The sequence below is a fragment of the Lucilia cuprina genome, chromosome 5, assembly GCF_022045245.1.
Source record: "Lucilia cuprina isolate Lc7/37 chromosome 5, ASM2204524v1, whole genome shotgun sequence".
NCBI lineage: Eukaryota > Metazoa > Arthropoda > Insecta > Diptera > Calliphoridae > Lucilia > Lucilia cuprina.
This window is the reverse complement of record NC_060953.1, coordinates 31,367,041-31,379,570: the sequence shown is the minus strand read 5'-3', so window position 1 is coordinate 31,379,570 and position 12,530 is coordinate 31,367,041. Positions and strand designations below refer to the sequence as shown.

The 12,530-nt window shown below is 30.6% G+C and overlaps 1 protein-coding gene across 9 annotated transcripts in view; it reads left to right on the top strand.

The window, feature by feature from the left end:
• LOC111676593 (ankyrin-3) overlaps positions 1-12,530 on the top strand; it is a 96,610-nt gene that overhangs the window by 15,192 nt on the left and 68,888 nt on the right. For 4 of the 9 annotated variants that reach the window (XM_046953257.1, XM_046953260.1, XM_046953255.1 and 1 more), the window contains exons 2-11: positions 323-424; positions 511-963; positions 1,033-1,797; positions 1,866-2,069; positions 3,306-4,230; positions 4,639-4,746; positions 9,101-9,392; positions 9,473-9,493; positions 9,560-9,945; positions 10,020-10,231. In XM_046953257.1, the coding sequence (XP_046809213.1) occupies positions 323-424; positions 511-963; positions 1,033-1,797; positions 1,866-2,069; positions 3,306-4,230; positions 4,639-4,746; positions 9,101-9,392; positions 9,473-9,493; positions 9,560-9,945; positions 10,020-10,231 (3,468 nt within the window). Of the gene's footprint in view, positions 1-322; positions 425-510; positions 964-1,032; positions 1,798-1,865; positions 2,070-3,305; positions 4,231-4,638; positions 4,747-9,100; positions 9,393-9,472; positions 9,494-9,559; positions 9,946-10,019; positions 10,608-12,530 lie in introns of those variants that run through there. The other 5 variants (XM_023437544.2, XM_046953258.1, XM_023437545.2 and 2 more) reach the window with 3 other exon arrangements.

Genomic DNA, 12,530 nt, shown 5'->3' with positions numbered 1-12,530 from the left:
GAATATTTTGTCTGAAATAAAAATTTGTATAAAATTTAAAAATAGAACAATTTGATTTATTTTTGGATACAGTTCTTAACAATTCTAAGAAATCGTAATTATGTTCTTTTCGACTAATTTCAATTGATATGTTTGAACATATCTTAAGAACAGACATTTTGTTCTACCATTGTTGTTTTAGCAATCATTTACGATAATCAAAGAATAAACTGGGATAATTTCATTCCCTGGATATTTTCCTTTAAAATGGGAACGGAAAAATATAACTCAAATTAAGGTTTAATTAAAGAATTTTAATTTGTTTAATTTTTTATTATTATAGGGCGATGGTAACACATCGTTTCTGCGAGCGGCCAGAGCTGGAAATCTAGATAAAGTGTTGGAACACTTGAAAAATAATATTGACATAAATACCAGCAATGCTGTAAGTTCAAAAAATAAACACATTTACTAAAAAAATCTTTATATATGTATGTCTTTCCTTGTTATATTATTCTGTTTCCCTTTTAGAATGGATTAAATGCGCTGCATTTAGCTTCTAAAGATGGACACATTCATGTTGTGTCGGAGCTACTGCGACGAGGTGCAATTGTTGATAGTGCTACTAAGAAAGGTAACACAGCGTTACATATTGCCTCGTTGGCTGGTCAGGAGGAAGTTGTTAAAATGCTTTTACAACATGGAGCTTCCGTAAATGTACAATCTCAGAATGGTTTCACACCATTGTATATGGCAGCTCAGGAAAATCACGATTCTGTGGTGAAGTTGTTATTGTCCAATGGAGCCAATCAAAGTTTGGCTACAGAGGATGGCTTTACACCACTTGCTGTTGCTATGCAACAGGGTCACGATAAGGTTGTGGCAGTTTTACTCGAAAGCGATACACGCGGCAAGGTGAGATTGCCGGCCCTGCATATTGCTGCTAAAAAGGATGACGTTAAGGCGGCTACACTGCTTTTGGACGTAAGTTTAAACAAATTAACCTCAATGGTATGCTTTAGTAAAATTTTATTTAAATATTTTCGTTTGCAGAACGATCACAATCCAGATGTCACTTCAAAATCTGGTTTTACACCTTTGCACATCGCCTCGCACTATGGCAACCAAGCTATAGCTAATTTATTAATACAAAAGGGTGCCGATGTAAATTTCTCGGCCAAGCACAATATTAGTCCTCTTCATGTGGCTGCTAAATGGGGCAAAACCAATATGGTTTCGTTGCTACTGGAAAAGGGAGCAAACATCGAAGCTAAAACCCGTGATGGACTTACACCTTTACACTGCGCAGCACGTTCGGGACACGAACAGGTTGTAGACATGTTATTGGAACGAGGTGCACCAATTAGTGCTAAGACTAAGAATGGCTTAGCTCCTCTACATATGGCGGCCCAAGGTGAGCATGTAGATGCTGCCCGTATTTTACTCTATCACCGAGCTCCAGTTGATGAGGTCACCGTCGATTATTTGACCGCACTCCATGTGGCTGCACATTGTGGACATGTCCGTGTCGCTAAGCTCCTATTGGATCGTAATGCGGATGCCAATGCCAGAGCCTTAAATGGATTTACCCCACTACATATTGCTTGTAAAAAGAATCGTATTAAGGTTGTCGAATTATTGTTACGCCATGGCGCCAGTATTAGTGCAACCACTGAGAGTGGTTTGACACCACTACATGTGGCTGCTTTTATGGGTTGCATGAATATTGTTATCTATTTGTTGCAACATGATGCTAGTCCCGATGTACCCACTGTACGTGGTGAAACACCATTGCATTTAGCCGCAAGAGCCAACCAGGTATGTTTGCATTCACATTGGATATGGTTGTAAAGTGTGTCTAAGGAGATTAATTTTTTTTCTTTTAGACTGATATAATTCGCATTTTGTTGCGCAATGGTGCTCAGGTAGATGCTCGAGCTCGTGAACAACAAACTCCATTGCATATTGCCTCGCGTTTGGGTAATGTGGACATTGTTATGTTGCTCTTACAGCACGGAGCTCAAGTAGATGCCACCACTAAGGACATGTACACTGCTTTACACATCGCTGCCAAGGAGGGCCAAGATGAGGTAAAACAATTAATTGCCAAAAAGATACTGGATCACATAGATACTGTATATTTAATGCAATTATTTTGGATACGTCATCAAGAATATTTCATTTGAACTTTTTAAGTTTTATTTCGGTTACGTTAAATTGTATAATTATAATTTTTTATTACACTTTAGTTAATAATTTGTTCTTTTAATTTTTCAAACGATTATTTTTGAAATTATATCTGTATGTATGTATACTATACTGTAGTACGAACGATCAAAAATATATTTTTAATTTTATTGTAATTTAATATTATTTTTTCTTCAATTTGTAGTGTTACCTTCTTTATAATTTATTACAAACATATATTTTTTTGTTTCTGTTAATTTATTTTTACATAAAATGTAATGAAATTGATTATTTATTTGTAAAATAAAATCAATATATTATTTTATTCCCATGGATTTTTTCAGTTTATTAATTTAATTTATGTTTTTATTTATTATTGGGTTTATTTGGAAATTTTATTTGTAAAACGCTTTTTTGAATTATTTATTATTTGGATTACTGTGATTTAATTTTTATAATGATCAATTTTTATAATGATGGAACTATAGTTAAATTTAAAGATACTGAAAGATTATAAAAACTAGGAACGATTCGAAATGTTTAAACATTTTTGTTAAACTTATTTTAAAGTAGATTTTAATTTGAGTATTTGTGTAACATTCAACTCGAATGATTCATGACATCTACAGAGATCTTTATCGGAAACGTAATCAGTAAAAAAGTATTCGTTAAAGTCTTGTTCGGTTGTATATTTATCTTGTTACTTTAATTAGTGCCATAATTAATTACTTTTTTCTTATTACAGCCTTTAATTATGTTTATTGAAACAAAATATCGTTTTTTTTCGCAAATTAAGATAACTTTTCGTAGCTCAAATAGTCTAAAGAGGGAAGCTTATTATGTTCAGTTTTCTGATTTATGAATAGTGAACATTGGGATCACAGTGTGAAACCCCTAATTAACTCTTCGAGAATCAGATATATATATATATATATATATTACTTTGTATTCATTTGTTTTCAAATTCTCTAATATTTCTTTAGTAGTCCGAATTTACATTTTATAATTTTTAAAATTTACTAATTATTTTTTCAATAATGGATTCTTTAATTTTTATATAAATGCTTTTTTTCATTGTATGAATGAAATATTTATTAATTTTATGATTGAGTAAACAATTATAATTGAAAAAATTCTAGGTGGCTGCTGTTCTAATCGAAAATGGTGCCGCCTTAGATGCTGCTACCAAAAAAGGTTTTACTCCCCTACATTTAACTGCTAAATATGGACACATCAAAGTGGCTCAACTACTGCTGCAAAAGGAAGCTGACGTCGATGCTCAAGGCAAAAACGGCGTCACTCCCTTGCATGTGGCTTGTCATTATGACAACCAGAATGTTGCTCTTCTGCTATTGGAGAAGGGTGCCAGTCCACATGCTACTGCAAAGAATGGTCATACACCTCTACATATTGCGGCACGCAAAAATCAAATGGATATTGCTACAACTCTATTAGAGTATGGAGCCCAAGCAAATGCTGAGAGCAAGGCTGGGTTTACTCCATTGCACTTAAGCTGCCAAGAGGGTCATAGTGAAATTTCCAATTTATTAATTGAACACAAGGCAGGTGTAAATCATCCGGCCAAGAATGGCTTGACACCAATGCATCTGTGTGCCCAGGAGGATAATGTTAATGTTGCTGAAATATTGCAACGCAATGGAGCCAATATTGATATGGCTACTAAGGCTGGCTATACACCTCTTCATGTGGCCGCTCATTTTGGTCAAGCAAATATGGTTCGTTTCTTGTTACAACATGGTGCCAATGTCGATGCTGCTACATCGATTGGCTACACACCGCTACATCAAAGTGCCCAGCAGGGTCATTGCCATATTGTAAAACTCTTACTTGAACACAATGCAAATGCCAATGCTCAGACTACAAGTGGCCAGACACCGTTGGATATTGCTCGTAAATTGGGTTATATCAGTGTATTGGATTCACTTAAAACGATAACTGACGAAACAGAAGGTTCCACTCAAATGCATTCGGATGAAAAATATCGTGTTGTTGCCCCAGAGGCCATGCACGAATCGTTTATGTCGGATTCGGAAGAAGAAGGAGGTATGTACTATTTGCTTAAATACTTCTCTCACACACATCGAGTAAACTTTGTTCTTTAAATATTAGAAGAATGAATTTCGCACAACAACAACAAATCGTTATATTTAAATTCCATACATATTTATTTAGTTGTTTTAATTTCTTAATTTGGCTCAGAATCTATAATTTTTTCCTTCAGTAATTTATACAAAAACATGACGTAAATATAATCTCATATTCTGCCACACTGTTTTATATCATTTTAATTTAAGAATTTTATACAAATACTATTCATCACTAAGCTATATGAATTTGAGAAAAAAAACTTTTGAGCCATTATTTTTAAATTTTGGTTTTATTATGTTTGTATATGTGTGTGTATATGATTTTGATTGTTGCTCTCAATTGAATTTCCATTGTGTCATTTAGGTGACACAAATGATTGGGATCCATGTTTGGGCTTAAAAAGTGACCGACAGAACAATGATAACCATGTCTATCTGCCTTATTATCGCGGCGAATCATTATTTTTATCCTGTAAGTTAATGGGGTCCTTAATCGTTTCCTTTTCTTATATAAAACACATACATTCATATACATTTTTACATTATAATGTTAAATTGTTTGAATGCAATAAACTTATATACATACAGCGTTAATCGGATCAATTTATCTATTACCGCAAATCATTTCAAAATTCTTCGGTCCGTGTGAACCGACCTCTAAATTTACATATTTATGTAACAAGTAACATTCGATTATCATCCGTGTTGTTAGCGCCAAACAGGAGAAGTTTGCACCAAATAAATATATTGAGCTCGTAAACAATTTTCTTATATAGAAGCTGAATAAAAAAATATTTTGAATACTAAATGTAAAAGAGCAAAATTATATAGATTCATATTTCGTTTAAATATTGTCTGAATATTTCATAATTTCTTGAACTAAAAATAAACTTGAAATTTTATGATTTTACTGATACTAGACTTGACCGATTCTGTATGTGTATTTTTATCATTTAAACATATTTTACATTTTATGTACATAATTTATATATAAAACATATAAATGTATGTAGATGTACATGTAAATGTTTACCCTTCTAATCAAAATATATTTACTTATTTATGTACATTAGGGTAATGACATTTTTTTTAAATTAAACAGTTTTTTATCGCCTAATCAAATTGGCTATACTAAAAAATATTATGAAATACAAGCTTATTTTCTCGCTGCTGTCAAAAAAATTCCCGCACCAAATTAGTTGAAATTTGTTAATATTTATTAGTTTTAAATAGCAAAACTTTTAAAAGCATATCTATATAATCGAATAGTATGTGGAACTTTAAAAAATTATTTTAATAAAGAGCCGCATTAGGTGCGGAAGATTTTTATTATTAATTTAAAATTGTCTCTAAAGCGTTAATTTTTTTAAATTGGTCATACCCTATGGTACATACATATAAATAAATGTTATCTATTGTATATAGTATTTTTTAATTATACATACACAAATACATACATAATCACATACATTTATATACAATTGGGTGTTTTTTAACAATGTTTCAAGGAGTGCGAAAATTTAAATTATATCTGATATGTTTTAGAGTCAACAGGCCTGTATTCCTTGAAAAAAATTAAAAACTACCCTAATTTATATGTAGATACATGTATGTGTTCAGTTATTGATGGATGAAAAAGTCTCATATTTATACCCTACACCACTATAGTGGGGAGGGTATTATACGTTTGTGCTGATGTTTGTAACATACAAAAATATTGGTCCAATACCAAAAATATTGGTATACCGATCGATTCAGAATCATTTTTTGAGTCGATTAAGACATGTCCGTCCGTCCGTCTGTCCGGCTGGCTGGCTGGCTGTCCATGTAAACCTTGTGCGCAAGGTACAGGCCGCAATTTTCAAGATAATTTGATGAAATTTGGACCAAGCATGTTTTTTGGCACAAGGACGAAGCCTATTGAAAATGGTTGAAATCGGTCCATTATTTCACCTAGCCCCCATACAACCGTACCTCCCGATTTGAACTTTTTATGCTATAATTACGTCAAATATTCTGCTATCTCTCTAAAAATTGGCACAAATATGTTTTATACAAGTATAAATGATACTGCAGATTTTCGTAAAGATCGGCCTATATTTGACCCTAGCCCCCATACAAACCCCCCTTCAAAAAATGACTTAAACGTCTAAAATTGAGTTGTAACCATTTGTATCGCAATGAAACTCAACAAAACTAACTGTTATTTAGAAATATATCCTTTTCCCAAATTTACCGAGGATCGGCCCATATTTGACCTATATAAAGCCTCATTTAGAAATTTTAGTTTTTTATCAATAAATTGATTAAATATTTTGGAATTATGGTAATATTCAACATAAAAGTTTCTTTACAAAAAATAAAAATTTTATAAAAGTAAAAATTGTAAAAATATACTCATGGTGTAGGGTATCATATGGTCGGCCATGCCCGACTATACTTTATTACTTGTTTAAAATAAATTTTTTCCTGAGGAACGATACCTGAGTATATGCATATGAACGCAAGCCTCCGATGAGTTTGTGAATAGCGTTCTATTATGTCAGACCATGAGTCGTGGGCTTAATTCTCAACAGACACATTGGTAAATGAGCGCTCAACAGGTCCGATTGATTGCAAGTCACCGGTGGGTTTGTAAATAGCGTTCTATTATGTTAGACCGTGAGTCGTGGGCTTAATTCCCAACAGACACACTGGTAAAGGAGCGCTCAACAGGTCCGATTGTCTATATAATGTCTATATAATGTTAAAATATACAAATTTATTTTAATAATAATATAAAAATAATACCGATTATTAAGAGTTAAAAATCATTATATTGTCAATAAATCTAACATGAATAATAAACTTGAACTCTGAAGAATTTTCACATCAGAGACTATCAGTATATTATGTTCGGTTTCGTAAATTCGATATCAGTTACCAATAATGCAAAATGTGAAATCGAAGATAAAATAATTTTTGAACCTATAAGTCCATAGACCTTTTAAATCCATGTAAATATGATGCTTTTAAATACAATTTTGAACATTTTTATTTTTTTGTTACTTTGTTATTTAAAGGAAAAAATTGGCTCAATTTTTGTGTTTTATCAAAATCAAATCAAATTACCTAGTTATTTTTTCTTTTAAATTCTTACCTCCGTATTCAATATCTCGGGTAGAAACTTTTTTCAAACATTGCATGAATATACATATTGATATTTTCATGTAATTAAATTTCCGTCCGAAAACTGAGAACATGGTTAATAAACCTCAAGTTATTTTAAACTGATAGTTATTGTTTTAGTTAAGACAATTTTTATATGTAAACTTTCAGTATAAATTAAATAACTAGACATTTTGAAAATGGGAGTAAGAATTATAATAAATAATAAAATATATATGTTCAATTCACAATCGATGTCGTTGTAGCGTGGTAAGTCTTTAACATTTTTCAAGCAAAATATTTTGAAACAAAACCAAATCAATAATAAAAAATTACGACATACTACGATACAACTATATAACACTGATTGTGAATTAGACAATATTCAGAGATAACCTAAAAGTTGGAATAATAAACCATAATACCGTAAAATACTATAGTGCAATAGGTCTGTCAAATATTTTTTTTAATACTCGAAGGACTGGTTGATCACCATATGAAATCCTTTTTAAGTTCAGTAATATGGGTAAAAAATTAGTCTCGTCTGTTAATGATGTTGAGCTTTTTATAAAAAACAAATTTGACTTGACTGTCGGTCTAGGTCGAAAACAGTAGAAACTGGCTAGTAAATTTTCTAAGATGATAAAAACGAGCGTTATAAGGGGGATAGAAATTAAAATAATATAAAAATTCTTAAATGAACCAAACTAATGCAAAAAATTATACCTATTTCAAAATAAAAAATAATATGCTTCTCAAAACCACAAAATTTTGAGGACCAAAAATACTCTACAAAAATTTTATAAATTGTTTTCCCGTAATAAGCTTAAAATAAGGAAAACGATTTATTACATGAGAAAACAATGAGATGAGAACGTGACGGTATAATCATTCGACACATATGTATATGTATGTACATATACATATATGTCCTATTTTCATTTATAAGAATTTCAGACATGAGGAAATCAGGGGAAATGACATTGCCAACAGATCTTTCTTGTATAAAATTATATCGCAAAAAATGTTCATAGTTTATATGGAGTTCCCACGTTACAGTTAATGCCGAAGTTTTTATTACCCCTTTCTACAAGAGCATACACAGAGATATCTTCGTGCATAAGTCATAATCTGGCCTATCTTAAGCAATCTATCACCAAAAAGGTTTCCCATATCGTCAAAAGCTTCTCATAAAACCTAACCAATGAAGAATCATTTTTAAGATATAGTATTGTAGAGAATAAAAACCCATTACCAAATAAAGCCACAAACACAGTTTTGTTTTAAATCTTTGTTTTTGTCATTCACCTAACGATTTGCATGACATTCATTTTTTTGCTATATTTATTCAAAACTATTGTTAAAAATGCATGTATAAATAAATTAAAAATTGTAAATGTAATAACGATTACTATTATAGTTGTATTTTATAAAATACATACATATATGAAAAGTATATCTATATGTAGATGAACAGAGAGTGAGATACAAATTTAATTCATTTATCATTCTTGTATGTATTTTCAAAATCACTGCACTAAACATCATCTTGCCTGCTCGCTCTCTTCAATTGTATTGGAATGAATATGAATTATTTGCTAAAACAAACAAAAAAAATATCACCAATGACACAAACGCTGAAACAAAATGCTACTCGTACAACTCTTGAAAATCATCAGGCGAAGATAATATGCTTTCCGATCAACCTTATCGATATCTGACAGTTGATGAAATGAAATCCTTAGGAGATGATTCTCTGCCGATCGATGTCACACGCGATGAACGTGTCGATTCTAATCGTATGGCACAAAGTGCTGAATATGGTGCCGGCTTGCAGCAACAGCAACCGATTGCCGAGGAAGCTATAAGTCCACACAAGGTTCAAACCTATAATGCTGCAGCTGGAAAATCCATGGTCGATGGTATTTATATGGCCAATGGTCTTAACGAAGATGATCACCAACATGTTGGGTAAGTTTTGTTGTTGAAATCATAGAGAACTTCTTCTTATATGTTTTTTTATTTATTTATCCTTTTTAAAACATTAACAGCCGCAAACTGCAGTGGAAGAGGTATGAAAAGGATGAGTCATTTCACTTAATGATAGATATTTAATAAAAAATGTTTTTTGTTTGTAGTTTCTTGGTTTCTTTCCTGGTAGATGCTCGTGGAGGTGCTATGCGCGGTTGTCGCCACAGTGGAGTTCGAATGATTATACCATCACGTTCTACTTGCCAACCCACTCGTGTTACTTGCCGCTATGTCAAACCTCAGCGCACGATGCATCCTCCTCAATTAATGGAGGGTGAAGCATTGGCTAGCCGTGTTTTAGAGCTTGGTCCAGTTTCCACCAAGTTTATCGGTCCCGTCATCATGGAAGTACCCCATTTCGCTTCATTACGAGGTAAAGAACGTGAAATTATTATATTGCGTTCGGATAATGGCGAAACTTGGCGGGAGCATACTATTGATAATTCTGAAGAAATAATACATGATGTTTTGCAACAGTGTTTTGAGCCAGAAGGTAAATTGGAACTAAAGTTTAAAGAACTAGTGAAACACTTTTATACAAAATGTGTGTGTTTTTTTAACTTGCAGAAATCGCTCAATTGGAAGAGCAAGCTGGCAATCATGTCTGCCGTTTTGTTACATATGATTTTCCTCAATATTTCGCTGTCGTAACTCGTATACGTCAGGAGGTGCATGCAATTGGTCCCGAGGGTGGCATGGTATCCAGTACTGTAGTGCCACAAGTTCAGGCCGTATTTCCGCAAGGTGCTTTAACCAAGAAGATAAAAGTTGGCTTACAGGTAAATCTATTTAAACCACGCAAAGGTGTTGCGCCAGAAAAACTACGTAAAATAAGTGTTAATCATGTACCAAAGAAGAAGCGCTTCTCGCTAATTTGGTAAATCATTTTAATACAAATAATATATATCACTCTAAAGCCTCTTTAGGTGAGGTAAAACATTACATAAGATTTAATTAGAAATACCAATCTATGTATATGGTTTCTTTGAACTTGACTTTATAATTTTACCAATGATAGGATTATCTATCATTTATAGTTTTCATATGATACTATTTACCACTTTAATGCACTCTATTGCTTAATCTCCTCTTCCTTAATCTTCCATTAATAAGTACTTAAGCATTTGTAAAAATAATTACAAAACAATTTAGATTTTCAATAAAAACTAACAGTTTAATAAATTATGTTTCATTTATTTTAATATTTTGCTATTAAAAAATTTAATTTATAAAGAATTTTTTAAAGCAGTTTAAAAATTCATTATTTTTATTGATTAAAATTTCTAGATTTCTACGTACAATCACTATTATTGATTGTATGATTTTAATATAAAATATTTCAATTATATAAACTTCTTTAGATTTTAAAATTTAGGCAAAGTACCTGAATAAAAAAACTAGTTGCTCAATATTTCATAAGACATTTGAAATTAAATAAAATCGCTTTCAAATTCAAAATTTTATTGTACATTACATACATATATGTTCATTAGACCGATTAATAAAGAAAATCTTTTTAAGCTTCATGAAGAAATAGACATAAATCTATAACAATTAAATAATTAATTTTTATGAAAATAAATTCTAATGAAATGTAAAATTCTTTCCGAATTATTACTTTTTTCAAACATTTCGAGCAAAAACTTTCATTACCTCGTTTTACTCCTGACCAAATTTACAAAATTTACTTACACTATAGAATTTTAAGTCATTATTTTAACACGGTGAAGTCATTAAGTCAAGTACTTACCACAATCCCTTATAAGTAATTAGAAAAATCAGCGAATGTAAATCGTATGTAAAATGTATTTATCTAATGAATTAGAAAGTATTTATATAACACATTATTAATAAGATGTTACTAGACTACTTCTGTGTAATCAGGAGAATATGTAGTGGTCATTGAGAAGTATGTTAATAGGTAAGTGATTACAAATGCAAGTAATTAACAAGTTTTTGCGGGGTAGTAAGATATTTTCATTCAAATTGTAACAAAATTAAGAATTCAATTAAAATCGTTCCTAAACTAAAAATTATCAATACTCACCCTAAAAAAACTTGGCAATGCAATTGTCACCATTTACCTATTTACATACCTTTCTATGACGAATAAATATCTAAACATATAAATACTTTCAAATTCATTAGCTCTAAGATTTCCATTCACAGATTTTCCTAATTACTTGTAAGCGATTGTGATAGGTACTTGCCTCCAATGACATCACCTTGTTAAAACAAAGACTTAAAATGCTATTTTGTTAGCAAATTTTAACATTTAAGTCCCTTACATGGCAATGAAAGTTTTTGCTACTTTTAACAATTTTTTTGTAATATTTAAGAAAATAACTCACGTAATTCGAAATATTATTTAATCAAACTATTTTCTAATATTTGAAAGTACGAAAATATTTTGTATTAATATTCACAAATAGTACTATCAAATACTTCGAAAGTAATTAAAAATTAAAGTAAAATAATTCACTATGTCAGAAAAATGTCGGCATTTTTGTATAAAAAAATATTTTGAAAAATATAATCAATCATAAGATAATGACGGTCTAATTTATGTATAAACTTAAAATCGAAAACAAAGCTTTAAAAGTTTTTTTAAAGTTTTAGTTTGCTTTTTTAAATCCTATCGAAAAATTTTTATTTATTCTATTATTAACAAAAACTAAAATTTTACAAATTTTTGCCATATTTTTTCTTTTAAATTAAATTAAAAAATACAAATTAAGCACAAAATATGCACAGAAATATGCATTAATTACTAACATATAAATATTCTTTAATATCAAAGATATAAAATACAATAAATGATTTGAATTTAATAAAAGATTTAAATAATAAATAACAAAATAGGTGATCGAGGATCATCTATGCAAACAAAACAATATTCTTATAAACGAGTAAAACATTAAGAGGTTATTATTACAATATAATGTGGTAGTCCTTTTTTATAAAAAAAAAATTAAATATTTTTAAAAGTTAAAAAAAACCGTAGAATCTTGATTTTAAAATGCTAAATTTTTGAAAATACATATTAGTCGATATCCATTCCCCTACTAAGGGGGAGGG